Source organism: Natator depressus, chromosome 2 (assembly GCF_965152275.1).
Source record: "Natator depressus isolate rNatDep1 chromosome 2, rNatDep2.hap1, whole genome shotgun sequence".
NCBI lineage: Eukaryota > Metazoa > Chordata > Testudines > Cheloniidae > Natator > Natator depressus.
Genome location: NC_134235.1, coordinates 97675184 through 97702312, shown reverse-complemented (window position 1 = coordinate 97702312; position 27129 = coordinate 97675184). Strand labels below are relative to the sequence as shown.

General features: G+C 41.0%; 1 protein-coding gene across 1 annotated transcript in view; it reads right to left on the bottom strand.

Annotated features, from left to right (window-relative positions):
- Nucleotides 1-6952: 6952 nt before the first annotated feature.
- C2H18orf63 (chromosome 2 C18orf63 homolog) overlaps nucleotides 6953-27129 on the bottom strand; it is a 35125-nt gene continuing 14948 nt past the window's right edge. Inside the window, exons 5-13 of the mRNA XM_074943495.1 lie at nucleotides 23082-23123; nucleotides 21688-21764; nucleotides 18725-18834; nucleotides 18520-18616; nucleotides 18317-18402; nucleotides 16716-16899; nucleotides 13689-14771; nucleotides 10457-10569; nucleotides 6953-7028 (exon numbers count right to left, since the gene is read on the bottom strand). Coding sequence (XP_074799596.1) covers nucleotides 6953-7028; nucleotides 10457-10569; nucleotides 13689-14771; nucleotides 16716-16899; nucleotides 18317-18402; nucleotides 18520-18616; nucleotides 18725-18834; nucleotides 21688-21764; nucleotides 23082-23123 — 1868 coding nt within the window. The remainder of the gene's footprint in view (nucleotides 7029-10456; nucleotides 10570-13688; nucleotides 14772-16715; nucleotides 16900-18316; nucleotides 18403-18519; nucleotides 18617-18724; nucleotides 18835-21687; nucleotides 21765-23081; nucleotides 23124-27129) is intronic.

Sequence of the window (27129 nt, the reverse complement as noted above, 5' to 3'; positions counted from 1 at the left end):
ACAGTATTCTTGTCAGCAAGTTAAAGAAGTATGGGCTGGATGGATGCACTACAAGTTGGGTAGAAAGTTGGCTAGATTGTCGGGCTCAAAGGGTAGTGATCAATGGATCCATGTCTAGTTGGCAGGGAAATTGGGAGTAGGGGTGTGTTGGGGTCACTTAACTAATAGTATCAAAGGCTGGGGGAGACCAGAGGGTGACTGTGGTATAACAAGCAGGCTGCTGTAATCAGAATTGCTGAACCACGGCTGCTCAACACACAGCTACTCAGTGTATGCTTGTATGCTAGCTGGGAACATCCAGACATGGAGCTACAACAGCAGAGCATTTTAAGGCACTCAGGGTTAGGACAAGTAGTGACACACCCTCTCACTGGTCTGAATTGCACCTCAGAATTAGAGAATCAGAACCAATACCATTAGAGCTTCAATCCTTAATTTAAATCCTCTTCTGAGGATTCAAACTCAAAAAAACACAAAACAAAAGTTCAATTTACAAAACAGAACTATACAGTCAACTTACAAGCAAATGTCACTATTTCTGCTCCAATATTAGTTTGGATTCTATTTATGAAGTCAAAATCTATAATGTACTAATTACAATTTCTCATTATGTAAAATGAGAATAAAGAAGTTCTATGCTCTTGTACAACTATGGTGGATGGGTATTTATGTTCGTTTTTATTTTACTCTGTAGATCTGTTTTGAGTGCATATTTAATAAATGATTAACAGTCCCACATAAAGGTTACAACCAGTTGTTGTGTTGCTGTATGGAGGATCGCTGGTTGTGGAACAGCACTGTACTCAGGCTCACTAGACCAGAGGAGACCAGGTAGGGTGGTGGCACACTTGACTGTATAGAAAAGTGGGAGAAGGGAGATGAAGAAACCACTCTTCAGCACCTTATAATGGTCAATTGTATGGCACTTTTTTACTGTTTTCTTGTGGGTTTGGTTAACCTTGTCATAGCTCAACAGTAAGTGACTCCACTGGCACATACCCTATGAAACTGGAATGATGCTGGCTTGCTATTGGCTCAGGTAGGAATTGTGGGTGTATGAGAGAGACATGGACAACCCAGGAGGAGTGGAGCTGGGGAAAGCAGGGCATACTGCGGGTGGAGATGTCAGACGCCTTCCCCTACACCGGGCTCATTGTTGGACAAGGAGGGAGAAGGGGCTTCGGGTGGGTCTGGGGGGAGAAGGTCAGAAAGGAGAGTGAAGCTAGGTTTGACTCAGATCTGGAGGGCCTAGGTCTTCTGGACTGGAGTCGGAACTGTGACACTGAGATTTAGTCAGTTATTATAAAGGGTTTGGGGGACTTCCTCCTCCTCCTCCCTCCCCCAGCTTTCAAACCAGAAATTGTCTGGGGGGCCACAATGCTCTCAGAAAAGAGCAAGTTATTTTAATCTTCTCCATCTGCACTCTAAAAATTGTGTGCTTTGCGATGAAAGTTTAATATAGACAGCTTTGTCCCCCTGCATACATTTCTAAAAGAAGAATTAGGGCAATACTAAAGGATTAAAAGCATCGAAATAAACAATCATATATAGATTTAATTTGCTAAAACTTTAGCTCAGTGTGGAAGGGAAGAATCTGTGCATACAAGGTGCAATTATTTTTACAGAATACAAAATTGAAATAGTCACAGTAAGATTAAAGATCCTACCTTATACATTGGCAATAAATGTTTCTAAAGATACAAATGCTTAATAGAAAGGCATACAACAGCCTGTTTTTCAGCAGTGCATACTGTAGCCAGAGCGAAGGGGATGGAGTGGGGAGCTGGATTAGCCCTGTGAGACAAGGAGCTGCTGCTGCAAGGTGAGTGTGGTGCAGGCTCACTCTCCAACTCCTCCAGGGCTTCCCAACCCAAATCTCCCTTAAATTAGTTTGAAAATGTTGGTCACTATGACTAGAATAACCTGCAACACCCCAAATTTGGCTAGCCAGTTAGGTCAAAAGGGGTAACAGTATCAACAAGAGACTGCAAAATGGCATCAAGGGGGAAAATTGATGTATTTTAGTAATTACATATTTAATGTTAAATCATAAAAATCCTGCATTGATGGGCAGATGGACTGGATAATCGAATTTAGCGGTAAGTAATTGGCCAATGGGAGCTGTGAAGCCAGCGCTCTGGGTGGAGGCAGCGCGCAGAGCTGCCTGGCCACGCCTCCGCCTAGCAGCTGAGCGAGGGGGATGTCGCCGCTTTCAGGCAGCCCTCCAGGTAAGTGCCCCCAGCTGCACCTCACCCCATCCTGTGCCCCAACCCCTTGCCCCCTCTCACACCCAAACTCTGCTGCTGCTGCTGCAGGGGAGGTGCGGAGTCAGGTAGGGAGCCTGCTGGCCCTGTCAACCCCTGCACCCAGCACCAAGGTGGGTCCTGGGCCATGCACCACCGGCCGCCCCCCCACCTCCAGCATCCTGGCTGCCCACCCCAAGTTTTAGTCAGGGGTATATAGTAAAAGTCATGGACTACTCATGACCTGTCCGTGACTTTTAGTAACAATACCCGCGACTAAAATGTAGCCTTACTGATGAGATTCCTTTCCTTTCCACTTGTGATCATGTGAATCCCCTCCTCTCCCATTTGTCATCACATAATATCCCTGTGGTAGCTGTAGCAATTGCTTCAATGGAAAAGCAATATTTTGAAAGTATTTAATATATTTTAAGCTTCTTTAAACTTTAAACTTTAAACTTCTTTAAACAGCAACTAAAACTAAGGAAGAAAACCAGCTCCATGTGAAAAGGCAGATTTTTGCAGAAGAACAGGAAGTGCTTTGAGAATCAAGTGTGATTCACAGAGCAGTTTGGGAACATAAGGTCTGCTATTTTTAATATAGTTATTGCTCTGACTCCTTTTATACTTGTAACTCTTTCCCCTCCTTCTTTTAAGAACCTTCTGCATCTAGATTGTCTAGATTGTCGGGCTCAACGGGTAGTGATCAATGGCTCAATGTCTAGTTGGCAGCCGGTATCAAGTGGAGTGCCCCAAGGGTCGGTCCTGGGGCCGGTTTTGTTCAATATCTTCATAAATGATCTGGAGAATGGTGTGGATTGCATCCTCAGCAAGTTTGCAGATGACACTAAACTGGGAGGAGAGGTAGATATGCTGGAAGGTAGGGATAGGATACAGAGGGATTAGACAAATTGGAGGATTGGGCCAAAAGAAATCTGATGAGGTTCAACAAGGACAAGTGCAGAGTCCTGCACTTAGGACGGAAGAATCCAATGCACCGCTACAGACTGGGGACCGAATGGCTCGGCAGCAGTTCTGCAGAAAAGGACCTAGGGGTTACAGTGGACGAGAAGCTGGATATGAGTCAACAATGTGCTCTTGTTGCCCAGAAGGCCAATGGCATTTTTGGATGTATAAGTAGGGGCATTGCCAGCAGATTGAGGGACGTGATCGTTCCCCTCTATTCGACACTGGTGAGGCCTCATCTGGAGTACTGTGTCCAGTTTTGGGCCCCACACTACAAGAAGGATGTGGAAAAATTGGAAAGAGTCCAGCGGAGGGCAACAAAAATGATTAGGGGACTGGAACACATGACTTATGAGGAGAGGCTGAGGGAACTAGGGATGTTTAGTCTACGGAAGAGAAGAATGAGGGGGGATTTGATAGCTGCTTTCAACTACCTGAAAGGTGGTTCCAAAGAGGATGGCTCTAGACTGTTCTCAGTGGTAGCAGATGACAGAACAAGGAGTAATGGTCTCAAGTTGCAGTGGGGGAGATTTAGGTTGGATATTAGGAAAAACTTTTTCACTAGGAGGGTAGTGAAACACTGGAATGCGTTACCTAGGGAGGTGGTGGAATCTCCTTCCTTAGAAGTTTTTAAGGTCAGGCTTGACAAAGCCCTGGCTGGGATGATTTAATTGGCGATCGGTCCTGCTTTGAGCAGGGGATTGGACTAGATGACCTCCTGAGGTCCCTTCCAACCCTGTTATTCTATGATTCTATGATTCCTGACCTACCTACAAGCCCAATTTCCTTATCAGCAGCAGTTTTATGACTCAGAAAACAATTGCAATTCACTTCCTTCTATAAAAAACTAAGTGGAATATTGAACAGCTCCCAATTTAATTTGTACCTTAGAAAATGAATTAAAAGTGGCTGAAATGGTCTATAAATCACTGTTAAAATTTTTGGTCATACAGGTTTTAGGTAAACTATAAAAAGTCAACCAAGTTAAATTTAACTAACTCTTAATCTTTAACTTCTCCTATTGTCCCAAAGAAAGGCCTGAGTCCCGCTCTCAAGAGAAAGTGATATTATATATAGTGGACAAGATTTATTAAATACTGTGTCTGATGCTCCTCTCACACTGGTCTTACACCAATGTAACTCTATTGACTTTAGGGGAGATACTCCTGATTTCCAAAAACAAAAGTGTGAAGAAAATCAGAAACATCTGTGATTTTCTGTGATAGATACTGGAGTTTATGGATCTTGGCTCTTATTCAGCAGAAAAAACTATCCCCTTTCTGTAAGGAAATTGTAAATAAAAATGTTTATATAGTGATAAGTTGTGAAGCCAACCTCCTCCTGCAAGACAACAATTATTTTATTTTAAAAACATCTCATCTCAATATATTGCCCCATGGTAAACTTTAAAGGCTCAGGAGTAAATCTCAAGAGAACAAATGTCAAATGCAAACAAGCATTTGTAAGTGCTGAATATGGGTGCAACACTGGCACAACAACAGGACAGTACACTATAAAAAGAGGTTGTAGACCAAAACTTTTTAGGCCCAGACTCTGGCATCACTACATTGACAAGGATTAGTCAGCTCCCAGAACTGAGGAAGAATCCACACTAACAGGATCCTTAGAAATCATTATATTTTAAACAAATTGGGACAAAGTTTATAGAGCACTTATCACAATGTGGCCCTGATCCTCCTTGGGGAAGCTGGGCCCTACTGGTACATACATAATAAAAAGCTGAAATCAGCTTCAGTACAAAGTTTTGACAAAGCTAATCTCACATCTCAGAGCAAACATATTTGGTACGGAGTGAGGCCTCAGGGCCACTCACAGACTTCAGCACTACAGACCAGGATGTTGAATCTTCTAGGACAGATTTCCTTTTTGGTGGGGTCATGCCTCAGTTGCCTGAATTTGAAGCTGAACTACTCTGTCCCTTTTCAGGGGAAAACGACTAATCAAATATCACATCTAAATACTGGGCTGGGTGAGGACCTGACGTATGAAGGCACTACACATACAGGGTACACTCATCTAGGGAATGAGCTTTTCCCAGGTAGAATAAAGAGTGGGTGTTCATGTCATTTCAGGGAATGCATCCACCTCAGGGAACAAAGAGGCATGAAATGCACTGCTTGACAGAGATTGATTGCCTGGCTATCTATTATCACTTATGCTGAAACCAGAAACAGAATTAAAAAGGAAACATTCTTTAAGTATTTTTCTTTTTATTAAGACCCTGATATTCCCATTTGTTTGTATGATGTATACACTGTATTTTTGGTCCAGCCATGACCTATGTGATCCCTTTCCTTTTTTTTATTACTTTGATATTTTTATTTTGGACTCCTATAACCTCATTTACTTCTAAGACTGTTAACCACAGGGTCTGTTCCCTCATGTAAGTTTTGGTTGATAACTTTTAACTGGCTGCATGAGTAAAACTGTCCTTTTTCTAACATGCTCTCTGCATCCCTAATGTACAAGAAGAATATTCTTCCCTGAAGGACTAATACTAATGTAAACCCCGCACATTCTGAGCACTGGTATCTCAGTCTTCTGATTGTGGAACTGTATAATCTTTAATGTTTCGCATGGCTGGTCAGTTTATCCTTTTATTAGGACTTATCGCTGCCCAAGTGCCCAGCCACCATGCTCACCCTTACAGGAAATGATGCACATAACTTCAGCTGGATATGGTCCTGTGATTTTAACAATAACTTAGGTTAAAAACTGCACTCAGCAATGCACAGAAACTAGGTTTCATTTGGTTTGAAGGAAAAAAAAAGAAAGAAAGAAAAGAAAAATTATCCAATCATATGTGAGTTTAAGCCAAGTCTGAGCACATCTAAGGGTAGGAATCTTTTATAATTCAATATAGAGCTTGTTTGCCAGGAAAGGCCAGACAAGCAAAATGAAAAGACTACTTATCTGCAAGTGTTTGAAGAAACCAAGAACTCTGGCTTTGTTGTATGTTAGTATTTTATCCTAGCATCCAGCTTCTTATTGTGTAAGGCAGGAATGGGCAAACTACGGCCCGCGAGCTGGATCTGGCCCGCAAGCCATTTTAAGCCAGGCCGCAAGCTCCTGCTGGGGAGCAGGGTCTGCGGCTTGCCCCGCTCCGGCGCTCCAGCCGGGGGCACCAGGTCAGGGCCCACACCACGTGGCTCCCAGAAGCCGCAGCATGACCCCGTTCCAGGGCGCAGAGTCAGCACCACGCAACTCCTGGAAGCAGCCGCATGGCCCTGCACTGGCGCTAGCAGGGTCAGGGGCCATTTAACACGTAGGAGCCGGAAAAGGGACATGCCACTACTTCCGGGAGCCGCTTGATGAAAGCGCTGCTCGGAGCCTGCATCCCTGAGCCTCTCCCTCTGCCCCAATCCCGATCCCGCTCTTTAAACCCCTCAATCCCAGCACGGAGCACCCTTCTGCACCCCAAGCCTCTCATCTGCAGCCCCACCCCCCAGAGCCCACACCCCCAACCAGAGCCCTCACTCCCTCCCACACTCCAACCCCAATTTTGTGAGCATTCATGGGCCGCCATACAATTTCTATTCCCCGATGTGGCCCTCAGGCCAAAAAGTCTGCCTACCCCTGGTGTAAGGCAATCTCTGTACAGACAGTTTATAGAGTAATTGTGATCCTTAAGAATCGGAGATAACAGAGTATTATTTTTATTAAAGAGAAGAATCTTTCAAGTTTGTAACACAGAAATACCTGATTTTTCTTTCTATGCTCCTCTACATCCACATTCTAGATAGCAGGCTTACTTGTTTTGGATTTCTTTGACTTTGAATAACCTCCTCCTTCTTCCTGCTAACAAGTAATAAAGCAATTTAAATGAATGCACTCAGTGCTGAGTAACACTAAGCCAACAGCTAAACTAACAAATGTCATTTCTGCAAATAAGAAATTTTGATTGAACAGTACAGGAAACAGAAAATAAGCATACATTTCATAGATCAATTAAGCAATGTTCAAAATGTGGGGATAATGTATAGTATGTAACGGAATATTAAATTAAAACCCAAACTGCTGAAAATATCCTTTTAAATGTTGGATCAAAAGTAATGGCCAAGCATTCCAAGAGCAACTAGTGACTTTTGAGTGCCCAATTTCAGATACCTTAAAGGGGCCTAATTTTCAAAGGATGGGTGCTTAGATTAAAAGTGATTTCCCAGGGATCCACATGTTGCCCTGGATTGAGGGCATATTAAGTGCACTCAGCCACTATGAATTAATGAAATAGAACACCACATAGTTAAGGGTTAATTTGGAGACAGGCTTTCAGAAGCAAGGTCATAATTGCTGGCAGTTTTGCTACTCAGAATGGGAGGGAGGAATGAAAAGTAAATAACCAAGAATGAAAGAAGATATATGGACGGACCACCTGGAGTCTAGATGCCTCAGCTATTAAAAGTTTATTGAAAGTTAGGAAAAGTGATGATCTAGTAAGGGTCATTATGACCTCTGTTTTGTAGAAGTTAGTTACAAAAAGTTTAGATCAGTGGTTCTTAACCTTTACTGCAGCCTGCATCCCTTTGGTTCTCAAAATACGTTCTTGCACCTCTTATCAATAATCATTGAAGTAGGTCAGTTCTTTAAACCTAGATATATGTTTTGTTTGTATATTACAGTAGTCGCTAAAAACTGTATAATGTAATAAGTACATAGGTTTGATTAAACAAAGTAGTTGTACTTACGTGCCTGCGCTTAATTTGTGTTTTCGATGATTTACCTTCTAAAAAAATCTGGCATGTCTTGCACCCCCAGAAAGGGCATCTCGCAGCACACAGGGGGTGTGTGCACCCCAGGTTAAGAGCCACTTGTTTAGGTAATAGAGTGTACTTGGGAGCAGTCCTCTGGAGCTATCCTGAGAGAGACATTTTTCCTGACATGTTTACTCCCAGCAGGGAGGCGTTTGCCCAGCACTGACTTGTCATTGATTATTCAATAACATCTCAGAATATAGGTAAATATTTGAGATGTTCTAAACCTATTGCTTATGTCTGTGAGTGCTTAAATCTCATAAACTGCTTAGATAAGAGCACGCTTACTTGCATTTAATCCTTGATCAGACAGAATCACTGTGTTTCTACTGACGCTGCCTGGAGTGAAACAGTTACGTTACCAGTGTTGGGGGTTCTGAAAACCCTGGGTAACACACAGTTGGACCAGTGGTTAATATACTTATTAATTATCTGGAAAAAATGAAAAATTATAAGGGGGTAATATGTGCAGATGTCGCAAAATTATTTAGAATAGTCAAGACCTGAGAACACTATGATGAACTCCACAGGGATCCAACAAAACTAAGTGAATGAGCAGCAAGATGGAAGATGACATTTACTGTTGACAAATGTAAATTAAAAGGAATAATTTGAACTACTCGTGCACATTTCTAGGTTCTGAAATAACTATAAATGCTCAAGAAAAAGACACGATTATTTATGTGCCATGGTGGCGTGAAAAGGTAAAGGCATTGCAACTTCTACAGGGTTAACAGGGCTGCAACCAGCGGAGTATGAAAGGTGGCTGGGAGAAAAGCTGCGTCAAAGGGGAGCTAAGAAGAAGGGTGCACCTTTTCTCCTGGCTATCTAAAGTGGGGGAAAGCATTTGGGGAATTATTGTCCAGTGCTTTTAAGTCCATTTATTTTTTGTGTTAATTATAAAAGAGTCCTAAAAGGATTGAGGTTTGGACCTTATTTCTGTTCCCTGGCTGGTGAAACTGCCCACCAGTCTGCAAGTACTCATAATGCAAACTACCAGTTAAAACATAAAAAGAAGGGAATGGAAAATACTACTGAAAATATTTACCACAATATAAATGGATAGTATTCCCTCACATTTAATACTCTTTCCCTTTGGGTTATCAGATATTAAAAAAAGATGTAGTAGAAATAGAGGTTCAGAGATAGGCAGCAATATGGTTAAAAGTTATGGAAAGACTTCCATGAGAAGAGAGAAAAGATTAGGACTGTTTTATTCAGAGAGGAGACAAATAAAAGGGGATATAAAGTACATAAAATGGTACATGAATGGTATCTAGCAGTTATTTGCGTGCTCCTATTGATTCTTTCTGATACTACAAAAGTAAGTGGATTAAAACTGAAACTGAAAGACAGTAAATTAAAACCAGTAAAGGGAAATACTTTATGTTTTACACAAATCATACCTAGCCTATAGAATTTATTGCCACAGGATATTACTGAATCCAAGAGTTTAATAGGATTAAAAATGATGAGACATTTATGTAACTAATGAGAGCATCCATAGTTACATTAAAATAGATTATACAAATAATAAAGGATCAAATTTTGTATTGCAGGGCATAAGCCACCTACTAACAGCTTGGGGCAGGAAGAAAAAACTGTCCCGATTGGCCATTTCAGGAATTCTTGCACCTTCCACTCGAAAATTAGCTACTAGTCACCGTTGAAGATGGAATATTGGACAAAATATACCAGTGATCTAATGTAATAAAGCATTTACTATATACCTAGTTAGTGCTGTGTGGATACTGATGCAGTGCTGACGTGATCAATGAAGCTGATAGCTATGCACCTCAATTTAAATGTCTCAATACTTTGGATCAAGGAGATGGTGGTAATCTGTAACATACCTGGATTATCCACAAACAGAAATGACTGTATAGAACCAAAAAATTAATCAATAAATCAATCTCCACTGTAATTACATATACTGGTTTTTAAAATAGACGAAGTCCACATTTTCTGCAATAGTTTCTTCAAATTATGATTAAGCAGAGTAAAATACATATGCAGAAAAGGATGTTCTAAATTGATGGCATACACTTCAGCAAATAGGAAAAGCTTTCATGCAGTCAGAAGAATCTCATTTATAGGACCATTATAAAGTGGATTAATAAATCCCAGAAATAAGTTGTATGATACTGTGAATGTCTTTCCTAACAAGATTTTTTAATGTGGAATCGGAAAAGTTATTTTCATATACCCTAAAATAAAATATTTACATTAAATATTATTAACCTTCTTAGTGTTACTACATATTTAATTTCTGAAGGAGTATGTTTTCAAAATTTTAAAAGTTGGCCAAAAGATTCTGAAAAGACAGGAATGAAATAAAAGTTTTACTTTTTCCAGGCCATAAGGGATTTCTTGTATTCCCGGTTTTGCTTTAACTGGTCAATATTCTAAAATCAAAAAGTACATATTGTCTTTTTCATCACTTAGTGTCTGGATGTTAGTGAGTTTTTTACCTGCCTTCTTTTGCCACAACTTTTCTTTGAAGTTGTTTTCAAATGGGTCTCCATCTTTGAGTAAATCTGTTTTGAGGCCACTGCTTCACAATGCAAGGGATCATTCACTGTCAACATCTTAAAATACAAAAGTTGATATACCCTCATTATCTAAAACTCCAGTACTATTGTAATGGTTATCATGACAGGACTTCCGATTGACTTTTTTTTTGGCCACTGAATCTCACCATTACAATCCACCCTGGCCTGTAACTTCTAACAACACTAACACCAATGTGAATTATACAGATAAATTATCACTCACTGTCCAAAGAATAGACCACTATCAATATGTACCCTTTCTTACTGATGTACATTCTCACTCTAGCAGCTAACCTGTGTCTGTGAGGCATTAATAGCCCAGTGCTTCATATTTCTCGAGACTTTTGTTTTTAACAGCCAGCAGACATAAATTAAGAACTGTGCTCACAGGACATATGCAAGAGCCCTTCTCTACCCAACCCCCTTCATCATCCCCCTGTCCCCCACATAACAAACCAACCAACCCCAACAATAATAAAGTCAGGCTGAGAAAGAATTACCATCTACCAAATTCATATTTATAGATTAAGAAAATCATAGGAAGGAAAATACCACCCTGTGTCCCACTCCCGGGAGTTTTTAGGATAAAACATCTTTTTATTCTCTTATGGTGAAGAGCATTCTTAAATAGCAGCAATAAAAGGTTCTATATCTTGTAAAGACAGTGTAACAAAATGTATGGATAATTTTCTTAAAGTTAAAAGCCTTTGTAGATACAAATTAAAAGCAAAATTAGGAGATTCAAAACACAACTTACGTTCTTGAACGTCTTAAAAAACTTGGTGCTAAATTCATCACTGTTATTGCACTGAACTCAGTTTACCACTTCTTGTTTTATTAAAACTCAAGAGGAAGTATCATACTCTATTTAAATTATTTTTAGTGTGCCATTCAGCACAAAGTTCAAATGCTGTTAACAACTTGCATTTTTACTAGGGCTGTCAAGCGATTAAAAAAATTAATCGTGATTAATTGCACTATTAAACGATAATAGAAAACCATTTATTTAAACATTTTGGATGTTTTCTACATTTTCAAATATTTTTATTTCAATTACAACACAGAATACAAAGTGTACGCTGCTCACCTTGTAATAAAAAATAAATATGAATATTTGCACTGTAAAAAACAAAATAGTATTTTTAAATTCACCTAATACAAGTACAGTATTGCATTCATCATGAAAGTTGAACTTACAAATGTAGTATAATCTACAAAAAAATAACTGCATTCAAAAATAAAACAATGTAGATCTTTAGAGCCTAGAAAGTCCACTCAGTCTTACTTCTTGTACAGCCAATAGCTCAGACAAACAAGTTGGTTTACATTTGCGGGAGATAATGCTGTTCACTTCTTGTTTACAATGTCATCTGAAAGTGAGAACAGGTGTTCATATGGCACTGTTATGACTGGCATCGCAAGATATTTACATGCCAGATACGCTAAAGATTCATATGTCCCTTCATGCTTCAACCACCATTCTACATGTGTCCACGCTGATGACAGGTTCTGCTAGATAATGATCCAAAGCAGTGTGGACCGATGCATGTTCATTTTCATCATGAGTCAGATGTCACCAGCAGAAGGTTGATTTTCCTTTTTGGTGGTTCGGGTTCAGTAGTTTCCAGGTCAGAGTGTTGCGCTTTTAAGACTTCTGAAAGCATGCTCCACATTTCGTCGCCCTCAGATTTTGGAAGGCATTTCAGATTCTTAAACCTTGGGTCGAGTGCGATAGCTATCTTTAAGAAATTTCACATTGGTACCTTCTTTGCTTTTTGTCAAATCTGCAGAGAAAGTGTTCTTAAAATGAACAACATGTGCTGGGTCATCATCTGAGACTGCTATAACATGAAATATATGGCAGAATGCAGGTAAAACAGCAGGTAACGAACTCCTTTAGGGAGAATTGTGTCATAAATTTAATTAATGCATTTTTTTTTAAACCAGCGTAGTCAGCGAAGAAGCATTTCTTCTGGAATAGTGGTGGAAGGATGAAGAGGTATACGAATGTTTAGCATAGCATATCTGGCATGTAAATACCTTGCAATGCCAGCTGCAAAAGTGCCATGCAAATGCCTGTTTTCACTTTCAGGTGACATTGTAAATAAGAGGGCAGTATTATCTCCTGTAAATGTAAACAAACGTGTTTGTCTTAGCGATTGGCTGAACAAGAAGTAGGACTGAATGGACTTGTAGGCTCTGAAGTATTACATTGTTCTGTTTTTGAATGCAGTTATGTATAAAAAAAAAATCTACATGTGTAAACTGCATTTTCACGATAAAGAGATTGCACTACAGTACTTGTATGAGGTGAATTGAAAAATACTATTTCTTTTGTTTATCATTTTTACAGTGCAAATATTTGTAATCAAAATAATAATATAAAGTGAGCACTGTACAATTTGTATTCTGTGTTGCAATTGAAATCAATATCTTAGAAAATGTAGAAAGGCATCCAAAAATATTTAATACATTTCAATTGGTATTGTATAACAGTGTGATTAAAACTGCAATTGATCGTGATTAATTTTTTTTGAGTTAATCTCATGAGTTAACTGCGATTAATGGACAGCCCTAATTTCTACTAACTTGTAATCTAAACAGCTATTATACATGCAAAGGTTTTCCATGAATGTGTTGTAACAACTGAACCTGCTAAAGTTTCAAGCTTGTGTAAAAGCATTGGGCTTACATATTCTGTAGTCTACAGCTAGTAGGTGATACGATCACATACTTGAGCTGGTCTGATATACCATCCAATAGCTGGTTGTGGTACACAACTTTGTGTGAAGACAGACTGACACACAGAAAATGGAAGCATATTATTGTTTATAAATTTTGTTAGTCCCATTAAATAAAAATCTGGAACGAAATTTAAAGGAATTACCCTTCCTTTTAGAAAGTCACAGTTACAAGGGTATACAGCTCAGATGATAAAACAAATCAGTCTTTTACTGTAACAGGAGGCAATGGTTAAAGATTTTAATACAAATTACAGCAAATATTAGAAACATACTGTCTGGCAGAACTAAGATACAGCATCAAATGCAATGAATAGTCTAATTACCTCAGCGAGTGCACGCGCGCACGCACACACACACACACACACAGAATTGGTGAGAACTAGTATAGGTGAAACCAATTATTTACTGTACCTGCTCACAGTTGACTTGTGAATGGTGACTGGTTGTCTTGGTGATATACTCCTTTGGTGGTATTAATGATTGTTGATGTTCTCTTTTGGCTCTGTGCACTGTACTGTTTAAAACCAATCTGAGAATATTTAACCCGGCTCCTTCAGTTGTTTGATGCTGTGATATGCTGGTGTTTGCAATTTCTTTGTCCGACTCAGAAATCTGTATCTGTACCTTCTTTGAATTGTGACTTTCCCCAAATATTTTTGTGGTGTTCTGATTTGATAACTTTCCCCCCTTTTTTGTAGTAGAACTGAGTAGTGCAGGTTTTTTCAAACCTAGATTAGCATTTGATGTCTGAAGCACTGATTTGTCACTAGCAGATAATGAAGAAGAATTTAGCTTTTCAGGTTTGCCTTTACTTGAATTCCTACCTGAAGATGGGCTATTAGAAAAAGCCGAATTTGTCAGCTGCTTACCAGTTTCTTTTTTCTGGTCACATATAGGTCCAGCATTTTTTACACTTGCTTTCCCAGTCATTCTCTGAGCATCAGTGCCATTAGTAGGATTTTTGAATGACACAGTTTGGACAGGTTTGTATACCTGATTTACACTGAGGTTGCATACAGTTAATTTAGACACAGTGACATCTCTAACTACTTTTGGAGAATGCCGTAAAACACTCACTTTTTTCTTTCCTTCATTGGCTCTTGTGGCCTTTACATCCATTTGCAACAACTTTCCTTTGAAAATAGGTATAATTCTAGTGGCATTGTTCTTTTGAGAATCCACACATGAATTCTCAGACATTCTTAAGGATTCAGTTGAGTGAACTGGTACCCCTGATGCTCCTGGAGTCTGCTGCTGCTGTCTACTATGCACTGTTTTCTTCATGGCCTCAGCAACAGCATTCTCTGGATATGGAATGAGATTTGAGAGAGTACATTGTTTTGGCTGATTGATCAAAAGCTCCATCCTGTGGCTAATTCCTGAACTGCATTGTGAAGACCTCTGCTGCAAAGTCTCTCTTCTTGGAGGTGCTTGAGTCAGAGATACCTTCCATATCGGTTTGCTGGTCAGATTTGCAGGCTTGGCATTTACTCCCTGAAACATACAGCTGTTGCCAAACTGATTCAACTGAAAGAAGAGAGTTAGTTTACAATGCTACAATAACTTAGCCTGTATACAACATACAGTGTACACATTTTTGTGTTGGTTATTTTATAATTCTATTTTTTTAAAAACAACCTAGAATTAAGAACATTGTATGCTTGCTATAAAGGACATTTAAGGAAAGATTTTTTTCAGCTTGATAAATGAAAAGTAATATGTATGCAAATATCTGATTGTCAAGATGGCAAATATGTTGCACAATATATATCCTTTCAAGCAAGAATAAAAAAGCATGCCACAAGCTATATACAGTGATTACTTCACCCACCACTGAAATGGAACCCAGCAACCTTTTAACATCACATAGCAACAATAAAAGACCCCAGCGGAATTTTTCTGTTACAAATACAAGTGGAGAAACCATTTCAGTAATGTGCCCCTTTCATATCTGTTATATCGGATCATTTTATTCCCTCTCATGGAAAAAATCCACTGAAAGGGAAAAACTACTTTGAAAATTCTGTGTGATTTGCCACACTGAGTTTCTGCTACAATATCCTCTTTGAGGAAAAGGGTCTAGAGCCCATAGGGAGAGATCCAATTCCACCCTTCAGGATATTATGGCATCTGCATGCAGAGCAAACTTCTCTACGCTGCTCCTCAGTGCTCCTATTGTGCCACAGGAAACCTAGATGCTTTTGACTCCCTAATCAGCAGATATGTTCAATCAACCCTCTCTTTAAATGAGGAGTAGCTGCTATTGTTCAAAATTAGTTTTGCTATGATTACAATTATTTTCCATTAGGACATTCTCCTTAATTGCACAGTTATCACAGACGGTAATACTACAGCTATGTCCTCTGTCTCACACCAGGCTGAAAAACCACCTGAAAACTCACAGAACTCTGATTGTGTGGTTTTTGTATTTAGAGATTTCTACAGTTTTGAGGGATGAGGGACAAAACGCACTGGATCCAGTTTCCCCATTCTCTGCTTATGAGCTACAATTGGTTGATGAGGCACTTTTCGGATTGCCACATTTCTCAGACATTGAAGACCTAATCCTTAGTCGTCATTTTAGAGCAGTACTTCTAAAACTGTGGAATGCAAAGCAATTTCTAGTGGCCCACACAGAGCTAGCTGGCTGACTGTCCTCCTTGTCTCTAGTTACTTACACAGACATCTAGATTTTTCATAACAAAGAAATGCCTGGATGCCTGTGAAAACTGTGGGAAATAAGGAGGAGTCATCCTAACTTTCTCCATTAGGGGCTGCAGCTACTGGAAAGAGAGAAACAGGAGCCTCACTCAGACACCAGATCTTAACATTTTCGAAACTCTGCAATTTCTACTGCATTCTTCAAATTCTACTCTTTGTTTTTAAAAAATTAAGTTTTTCTTCTTTCACTGACAAGATAATCAGCACGTGTGCTACTGCTCAGAAAAGGCTGAAAATAGTATTTCATATAGCCCATTATTCTAAAAGAGTTGTAAATTTTGCTCCTTCCCATCTTCTTCACCTCTGAAGTGTGAACTTCAGCCTGACTCAAACCATTTAAATGCTTGCAATAATAAGTCTAGACTACTTATTTTCTCTAATTTTCTTTTTCAAAACAAGGAAAAAAATATTGTTGTGATATTTATGGTGGCAGAGTTAAGATAAAAAATTCAGGAAAAGGAAACCTTAGATTCCAACAGAACTGGTAATTTGGCAACATATCACTTCCATATCTTCTTATACAGTTATGATATGAACAGTAATATGTCAGGCTACCCATTTAACTAGAAAAACACAAGTATTAACAGTTATTCATGGTGAGAAATACTTTTATACTCTTACAGTGTTCTGAAAATTCACATGGGAAAGAGCACATATTATCATGAACAATACTGTGCCCATTAATATACATATTAATATAAACATAAAACTTCTTACATGCATGGGATGTTTGATTAGTTCCTTTGTGGCATACAATGCTTTACTTGTCATTTTTACTGGAAATCCACATAGATGAGGAAGTTTAGATTTTAGGTCAGAAAGAAAAGAGTTTAACACGCCTTCTAAATCTACTCTAGTAAAATATTGGACTGGTTGGCTTCTTATGCAACTTAAAGGGTACCTGAATAAGTGTTAAGGGCTATGTAAGATGGCTTTTAGCATTTTGTATAATGAAACCGTTTATCCTTTTCTTGAGTAAAAGCTTAAATACACACTAAAATTTCTTCAAAAGAATTAAAAAAAAGCAGCTTTACTATTTTTAAAGGGACCAACATTTTAGTAGTTTTAATGGTTTTAGAGATTTGAAAGTTTTACTCTTATTAGGCTAAATTAAGCCATTTTCATTCCCATTGAGAAGTACTTTATTGCTTGAGCCGACACATTGAAATCAATGGAATATCCTGCAAAATAAGGTATTATTCAACAGAAGTAAAAGTGATAGAAACTAGTGCTTTATTTGTAACATCCTCCTGGTTTTCTTCATTTCCTTCTCTGGATATTTTAATTATTTTCTCATTACAAAGCACAACTCAATATGAATCTTGGTTTTTAGTCTGAGTTCTTTCTTTGTGAGCATGGTTCTGAAATCAGAGTATCCTAATTAATGTGAACACCCTCTACTGGCAGTCATTTCAGCAGCAACATAAAATGTCTGAAACAAGTATTAGCAATGCTATTATTTTTTCAGTATTTCAATGATGCAGGGGTGGATTTAAAAAAATAAAGCTAGAATATGGAGCATATTCCTCACTGGATTGCACAAATTGCAAAGCAAAGGAAAAATGAGGCCTGAACTAATTGATAATGCCCCTAGTAAAGGGTGACCTGCAAAGAAAAACATTCTGTTAGTGCCATTTCTTGTTTCCATAACAAGGAGGCCTGAAAAGATTTATTTTTATAAAAAGGGGGTTTTTCTGCTTGTTTTTAAGATTATAAAGTCATAGGTCATCTAGACTGTTTTTCCTGGAAGACTCTTGATGACTGTGAGGAACAGGTAACTTCACAGATATTATGGAAGTGAAACCAGACTTAGGTTTCAATTGTGAAAACACTTAAAATGTCCTGAACTCTAAGCATGAGAGTAAATGTTAACAGGATCAGGGCCTGTGTGGTGAAGTAATTTTATTCAGATTCAGATTTACTAAAACTTAAATTTTTATTTGGTTGGCTTTTTTTTTTGTTTTTGTTGTTAAAGCCTATTCAACGCATATGCCCGAACAAACAGGCTGAAGAAAAATTATTCTCTCAAAGATTTGGCATCCCAGCCCGTACAAGAGTTCCCAATTCATATCTCAGGGTCCTTTAAGAAACATTTCCAGCAAAATAGAGAAGACCAGATTTGACTTCATTCATTAATACTACAGAAGAACTGAATTAAATATTTTGGACCATATTTTCTGATGACTTAGCCTCATTCACTTCAATGGAATTACAACTGAAGTGAATTTGGCCCTCAATTTGGATTAGAGTTTGGATCTTGGCTAGCATATTAGAGGAGAAGACGTTCCAACACAAAATAAAATATGTATAAAGGATACGTGAAGAGCCGTTCCCCTATCAGTTTGAAGTAAACACTGCAATATATTTTTGTCTCTCCATGATCCTCTGGAAGGATATACCCATACTAAAAATAAAATACACATATAGATAGAATGTTATTATAAACAATGTGATTAACACAAAAAAATTCAAAAAAGAGACAAAAGAGAAAAAAATCATATGTAATCATGTTCTTTCCTACCAGATTCTTCCAGTGCTTCTGAAAGTCTTTGTATGAATGAAAAGGAGACTCTGGTGGAATTACATGGCTAATACTTATTATCTGACCCATTTTCATGCTGTACAGGGGTAAAGCAAAGAGAACGCTAGATATAACCCACAGCATAGTTGGAAACACAGATATTTGGTAAACTGTTTGTTTTTGTTGGAATTAAATAGAATTTTACCTTGGCAAGACATAGCACCAGTTACTTAAAATGGAGTGTCTCTGAATGACTGTATTTTTATTGTTGTCAAATATATCTAAGATGTTTGCTGAAATGTCAAAGTCTTCCAGCTTTAAATAGAAAAAAAAGTGTTTTGTTATTTTCAAATATTGCTTCATTTATACAAAATGAAAAAGGAACATGCAAAACATCTAACATGCATTCAAATGTACTACCAAAACTTATACATGAATATTCATTTATCAGCCATTGCAAACTGCTAATTTTAGAATTTTATTCACATTGTCACATGGCAGAGTCTGTTTCAAACGTTAAACTTTCAGGAACTGGCTAAAGACGTAAAAGACTTAAAGGCTGATGGATCATATTGGAGGTACTTTAACATGTAAGGATACTGGATCCAGAAGGACTTGAAGCACAAAATAAATGTCCTCAGACTAAGAACTTCCTTACTATCCCTGCAGTACTTTTAAGTTCTACTCAGAAACCAACATATTCTAATGTTGGACAACCTAGTGACAGTATTGCAGCATAATAACCAGGGTAGCAAAAGATCTCAGCAAGACTACCAAGAAGCTATGCCTTTGCCTCTTGAAAAAATCAAGAGAGATGCCCAGATATTCTGAGAGAAGACATGCTGGAGCTAAAGTCATAGACACTCTTAGACCTGGAGAAACATTCTTTTCTGAGACTGTTGTTTGTCATGGTTTGCATCCACGCAGTGACAGAAAAGTCCTTTCAGTTGCTGTGTCTATCTTCAGACTCTAGCAAATTATGGACCACAATATTGATTACTGATAATGAAACATCATGTTAATTTCCATCATCACTGCCTGTGTCGTTTTCAAGGCTGATACCTTGAAGTTGTCTTTGATTAGTATGTTATCTAGGTAGGGGAAACGGTGGAATTTCTTTCTCCTGAGAGCCAAAGGATATTCTAAAGGATAGAAATGGATTGAAAATGCTTGCTTTTGTAAGCAAAGAAGTAATCAGAAATTTAGTACTCATTGTACCAGATCAGTTAAGGTGACATGGCGGCTATCAGAACGGATGCTAATTTCTTAATACTGAAGTATGGTTTCCTGATATATTTGCTAACTACGCTCACATCCAGCATGACCCAAACTGCTCCCAACTTTTTTGGGGGTATCACAAAGAAAATGGAACAGGTTTCAGAGAAGCGCTGTGCAGATGGGACTTCTTTGATAGCTCTGATGGCTAAAAGTTGATAGATGGTTTTGAACATAAGATGTTATTCTAAGCCAGGGATGGGCAAACTACGATCCCTCAGGGCTTTGGATCCGACCCGCGGGATTGCCACCCCCATGGCGTGGCACCGGGAAGTGGCCACACCACGTCCCTGCAGCCCCTGGGGGTGGGGCCGCAGAGAGCTCTGCACGCTGCTCTTGCCTGTGGGTACCTCCCCCAAAGCTCCCATTGGCCAGGAAAGGGTTACCGCAGCCAATGGGAGCTTCGGGGGAGGTACCCACAGGCGAGGGAAACACACGGAGCCCACTGCGCACCCCCTCCCACCCCCAGCGGCCATGCAGGGACGTGGTGCCGGCCGCTTCCCGGAGTGGTGCGGTGCAGGGCCGGGGCTGGCAGGCAGGGAGCCTGCCCTGGCCCCGGTGTGTGCCGCTGCCACCCTGGAGCGCTCTAGGTAAGCAACACCGGGCCGGAGCCTGAACCCCCCCTGCACCCCAACTCCCTGCCCTGAGCCCCCTGCTGCATCCCGCACCCCTCCTGCACCCCAAACCCCTTCCATGATCCCCCTCATACACCCCACACCCCTCCTCTGCCCCAAACCCTTGCCCTGAGCCCCTTCCTGCACACCGCACCCCCTCCCACACCCCGCACTCCGCCTCCGCACCCCAACCCTGCAAGAAATTTCCCCACCCAGATGTCGCCCTCAGGCCAAAAAGTTTGCCCACCCCTGCTCTAAGCTATTATAGGATGAAAGTGAAAGAAGGATTATCTCCTGGGTAATGCTGGAGAATATTATGGTATAAGGTGACCTAGTGGCATAAAGACGTCCATCCATTGTAATCATCATGCACTGTGTGTAGACATCCTTCTATTATGTGGAGACTACAAGGAAGGGGTCAGAAACCCTGGTGTCAAACAGGGTTTTGGGTGTTTGTGGATGATACAGTGCTTAAATCTCAATGGTTTCATCTGCCTCTATTGCTACTAATTCATCATCTTCTCCAGAGGAGGACTGTTCTGTAACATCTTTGCCCGGCAGTCCCAAATGGATGTATGTTTCATGTGAAAAATCTACTATCCTTGGGGAAATAGGTTTCAGAGTAACAGCCGTGTTAGTCTGTATTCGCAAAAAGAAAAGGAGTACTTGTGGCACCTTAGAGACTAACCAATTTATTTGAGCATAAGCTTTCGTGAGCTACAGCTCATTTCATCGGATGCATACTGTGGAAAATACAGAAGATTTTTTAATGAAAATAAAGAATTAAAATAAAGAAATTTTTTTCATGATTTGTGTGTATAAAAACAAACATCTTCTGTATTTTCCACAGTATGCATCTGATGACGTGAGCTGTAGCTCACGAAAGCTTATGCTCAAATAAATCGATTAGTCTCTAAGGTGCCACAAGTTCTCCTTTTCTTCTTGGGGAAATAGTGCTACCAGTATGTGCTTCCCTTTTCCCATGCTCTTATTATTTTCTCTGGAATTCTCTTCAAACAGTAACTATAGGGAAATCTCACAGCTCTGACATTCTGATTGGAATGACTGTCAGACTCCCATGAGTACAACCCTATGCAATAATATATGGTATATATATTTACTACAAGATGAGGCTAAGCAACTAACATAGTGCATGTCCAATGGCAATTGGGAGTAAATGTCTTGCTTCCCCATGTTCTTTTCAAATAAAGCAGCCCACATAAAATAAGTGCAAGTAGGATGAACAAAATTAGCCATAGAAATTAGAACTGTTCTGTACCTGAGGTGGCGGTAGACGAATTGTGCAAGCCTCTACACTGATGCAAAGTTGGGTCTCTGATACATTGAGGTCCATAACTGAAATAAAATCAAAACCAGAACCACTCTGTATAACTATATAAAATTGTCTCTTAAGTGAAAAGGTAAAGCCAAGAGGCTTATTTAAAAAAGCAAAAACAAAAAACCCTCCCCCTCCCCCTCCCCCTCTGTCCCCCCTTCCCTGCAGCCACACCGCTGCGTGGGCAGCGCGGCTTGCGCCCATCCACCTCCCAAGCTTTCCAGTAAGCTTGTCCTGCTGCTCTGAGAGGCCTGGTAAGAGGGCAGAGAGGGTTGGATAAGGGGCAGGAGGTCCCGGGGGGCAGTCAGGGGAGAGGGGGCAGTTGGATGGGGTGGAGGTTTGGGGGTGGTGGTGGTCAGGAGACAGGGAGCAGTTGCATAGGGGGTGGGGTCAGTTGGGACAAGGAGTGGGAGGGGGGGTTGGATGGGTCAGGGGTCCCGGGGGGCCTGTCAGGGGGCGGGGGTGTGGATAGGGGGCAGGGCAGTCAGGGTACAGGGAGCAGGGGGGGTTGGATAGGGAGTCGGGTCCCGGGGGGGGAGGTCTCAGGAGGGGGCGGTCAGGGAACAAGGAACAGAGGGGTTGGATGGGTCGGAAGTTCTGAGGGGGGCAGTCAGGGGGTGGGAATTGGGAGGGGGCGGGAGCCAGGCTGTTTGCATAGGCACAGCCTTCCCTACCCGGCCCTCCATACCATTTTGCAACCCCGATGTGGCCCTCGGGCCAAAAAGTTTGCCCACCTCTGGTCTAAAGTCACTTGAATGCACAAATACCAATTTGCACTGGCAATTACCTGCTCCTGAAAATATTTTCCAGGTGCAAATTTAGGTGCCAATGTTTTAAAATTGAATTCTTAAAATTTATATTTGAGATACAGAAATAAAATAAATATATCTTTCTATATATTTATTCATAACATACTAAGGAACAACCCCACTGTGGCCTGATGTTTTGAGAACTATAAACTTAAGCCAGTTAATCACAGTTACTCATTTTACTTTACCTATGTTCATCAAACCGCCATACCAAGTGTGCAGTCTGAACTACATCTGCCTAAAATTAACTCTTATAACCAGATTCTTTCAACCATACATTTCAATCTATGGTCATAGGTTAAGATTAATAGTATAAAAATACTCCTCTCTCTCTTACAGAGGTGTAATTAATTTGAAAAGTGTCCATATAATTTAAAGAAGAATCTGCCAGCAGGTATCATATGATTGAATTTATTTGTAGATTACAAAATGAAATGATATTGGGTTGATATACTAAGACCTGGAAGCTTTAGTACAGTCTTACTAATTTCTAATATACTTACAATATTAACACAATATTGTACTTACCAACAGCATTTTGCCTTCCCATATGAGACAAAAAATTGCTTCCTTAATAAATAAAATAAGTACGTATTATTTTTATAAAATGTATGCATAAGCCTAGTATACTTTAAGACTTTTATCTCAGAAGTATTTTATGTAGCAGATATGGACAAAGTGCATAATTTATTTTGTGTGGCAGGGTTCCTGTGTAGTTTTCTCCTCACACAGAAAGGAAAAAATTTGTATCAGTGAATTTTTCATTGAATTAGAAGTGGCATGAAAATCAACACAGACGTATGTATGAAAGCACAACAACTATATACATGCTGTTTATCTCTCAGTAAGGAATCCGTATACAGAATTGTTTTTCATTAGATAACAGGGCACTTTGTCTGGACAAGTGGGAAGAAAAGGGTGTGGCTCCTTTACTGTTGCTCCCCTCCTTCAAACTGAGGTGGGGAGGGGGAGGGAGGCATTTTACCTAAGCTAGGTCTGGCCAGAGGGGGTAAGGTAAGCCACTGGCCTCCTGCAGAGCAGGGAAAAGGTATATATGCTCTGTTCTGCCAGACAGAAAACCCTCTCTCATGGATCAGCAGGTCCCACCCATTGGACAAGTGTAGAACTGGGTTTTTGTGGTCTGTTGTGGACACTGTTCTAGTTGCCTTTTTCAGGACTGGGAAGGAATTTTTCCCTTATCAGATTCGCTGGAATAGTGTGGGATTTTTCACCTTCCACACACCTTCAGGACCTGATTGGGTCAGCCAGGAAGTAAGGTTAAAGTTGTTGCGATGTGGTTGGTAGCAGGTATCCAGTGCAGGTAATTATTCCATAGAGAGTCTGGTTCTCTGATTAACTGAAGTTGGAAGTGGATTTAGGGGAAGGCATCCCCTAAAGAAGTTGGGGAACAGGGTTGGGGCTCCTAATGTCTGTTACAGTAAGGAGACAACTCCCTTTTCCCAGGGAAAGGTGGTGGGGTCCCAGCAATGGCTGCAATCAAGGTTGGAGGGGTAGGGGCTGATGGCAGCCCTCCCCAAATAGGTGGAAATGAATGAGAAAGGAATGATAACCTGCACTGAATGAGTTATTGCTGATAATTCCCAGATGAATTAAGTTACTAAAGTTGCAGCCTAAAAAGACACATTCCTCACATCTTCTTGTTCTTCTTAAATGTCTGGGACAAATTTCTCAGGCTCAGAAGGAGAGCTGGATAGAAACATTGCTTTGTGTTCTTCCATCCACCCAAACCAGCTGATAGCTTAGAGGCAACCCCAGAGCTACCATGTGTGTTTCACAAATTTTAGTCTTAGCCCTGGTCTACACTACGAGTTTAGGTCGAATTTAATAGCGTTAGATTGATTTAACCCTGCACCCGGCCACACAACGAAGCCGTTTTTGTCGACTTAATGGGAGCTTAAAATGGATTTCTGTACTCCTCCCCGATGGGGGATTAGCGCTGAAATCGACATCGCTGGGTTAAATTTGGGTTTGTGTGGATGCAATCCGATGGTATTGGCCTCCGGGAGCTATCCCACAGTGCTCCATTGTGACCGCTCTGGACAGCACTCTCAACTCGGATGCACTGGCCAGGTAGACAGGAAAAGCCCCGCAAACTTTTGAATTTCATTTCCTGTGTGGCCAGCATGGCAAGCTGATCAGCACAGGTGATTGTGCAGATCTCATCAGCAGAGGTGACCATGGAGTCCCAGAATCGCATGGACCGAACGGCAGGTACTGGATCTGATTGCTGTCTGGGGAGACGAATCCGTGTTATCAGAACTCCGTTCCAAAAGACGAAACGCCAAAATATTTGAAAAAATCTCCAAGGGCATGAATGACAGAGGCTATCACAGAGACCTGCAGCAGTGCTGTGTGAAACTTAAGGAGCTCAGGCAAGCCTACCAAAAAACCCAAGAGGCAAACCCCCGCTCAGGGTCAGAGCCCCAGACATGCAGCTTCTATGATGAGCTGCACGCAATTCTAGGGGGTGCCCCTACAACTACCCCACACCTGTACGTGGACTCCTGCAAGGGAGTCTCACACAACAGGGATGAGGATTTTGGGGATGAGGAAGATGATGAAGAGGGGGAGGTTGAAGATAGCGCACACCAGGCAAGCGGAGAAACCATTCTCCCTGACAGCCAGGAACTGTTTATCACCCTGGAGCCAATACCCTCCCAACCCTCCCAAGACGGGCTCCCGGACCTTGAAGGCAGAGAAGGAACCTCTGGTGAGTGTACCTTTGTAAATATAATACACGGGTTAAAAGCAAGCGTGTTTAAATGATTAATTTGCCCTGAAGATTTGGGATGCATTCGTGGTCAGTACAGCTACTGGAAAAGTCTGCTAATGTGTCTGGGGATGGAGTGGAAATCCTCCAGGGACATCTCAATGAAGCTGTCGTGCAGGTACTCCCAAAGCCTTTGCAAAAGGTTTCTGGGGAGGGCAGCCTTATTGCGTCCTCCATGGTAGGACAATTTACCACGCAGGCAGTTGTCATTGCAAAACAAAGCATGGCAGCGTGTGGTCCCGATGTTTGCTGGCATTCAAGCAACATCCGTTCTTTATCTCTCTGTGTTATCCTCAGGAGAGTGATATCATTCATGGTCACCTGGTTGAAATAGGGGAATTTTATTAAGGGGACATTCAGAGATGGCCGTTCCTGCTGGGCTGTTTGCCTGTGGCTGAAAAGAAATCATCCCCGCTATTAGCCACACGGTACGGGGAGGGGTAAAGCAATCATCCCAAAGAATTGGGTGTGTGTGGGTGGTTTAGTTGGGTTTCTGCTGCATGTGAACCCGAAAACATCAGCCCCTCCTTTTAAATGGCCAATGTGTCTTTTTCAGTTTTACTCTCCCTTTTTTTTCCTCCCACAGCTGCAAATGTTTCAATGCTGCCACTAGCATCTCCATCCCAGAGGCTAGCGCAGATAAGAAGGTGAAAAAAAACCCCCACTCTCACGTTGTAATGTTCTCTGAGCTCATGCAGTCTACTCAAACTGAAAGAGCCCTGCAGAATGCATGGAAGCAGACAATGGCAGAGTCCAGGAAAGCACAAAATGAATGCGAGGACAGGAGGGAAGCGTGAGAGGACAGGTGGCAGGATCAAGAGGAAAGGTGGCAGCAGCATGATGAGAGGAGGCAGGATGCAATGCGGAGGCTACTGGAGGATCAAACGGATATGCTCCAGCATATGATTGAGGTGCAGGAAAGGCATCACTGCAGCCCCTGTGTAACCAACCACCCTCCTCCCCAAGTTCCATAGCCTCCTCACCCAGATCCCCAAGAATGCGGGAGGTGGGGTTGAAATAGGGGAATTTTATTAAGGGGACATTCAGAGATGGCCGTTCCTGCTGGGCTGTTTGCCTGTGGCTGAAAAGAAATCATCCCCGCTCTTAGCCACGCGGTGGGGGAGGGGTGAAATGATCATCCCAGAGAATTGGGTGTGTGGTGGTGGTTTAGTTGGGTTTCTGCTGCACGTGAACCCAAAAACCGCAGCCCCTCCTTTTAAATGGCCAACCCAACGGGTGCTTAGTATGGGAAATGAGGGCGCTGCTGTTTGAAACCATTCCCACATGTTATGAAGGTTAAAGAAGCCAAAAGACTGTGGCTTACCATGTCTGCCTGCAAGGCGAATTCTGTTGCCTGGCCCTGCGTGTGTGATCTCTCACACCAAACTGGCAGGCCCTCAATATAAGAGGCAAAATGCGACCTTGTACCGAAAGCACATGTACTATGTAATGTTAACACCTTGGTTCACCGTGAAAGAGTCTACCCATTCTTCTCTAAAATGCGTCTTTTTAAAATACTACTCTCCCTTTTTTCCCCTCCTGCAGCTGCAAATGTTTCAACGCTTCCCCTATCATCTCCGTCCCAGAGGCTATTGTAGATAAGAAGGTGAAAAAAAACCCGCTCGTGATGAAATGTTCTGAGCTCAAGCAGTCCTCCTGCACTGAAAGAGCTCAGCAAAATGCATGAAGGCAAGCAATGTCACAGTCTAGGAAAGCGCAAAATGAACAGGAGGACAGGAGGGACACGCGAGAGGAGAGGTGGCAGGAGCAAGAGGAGAGGTGGTG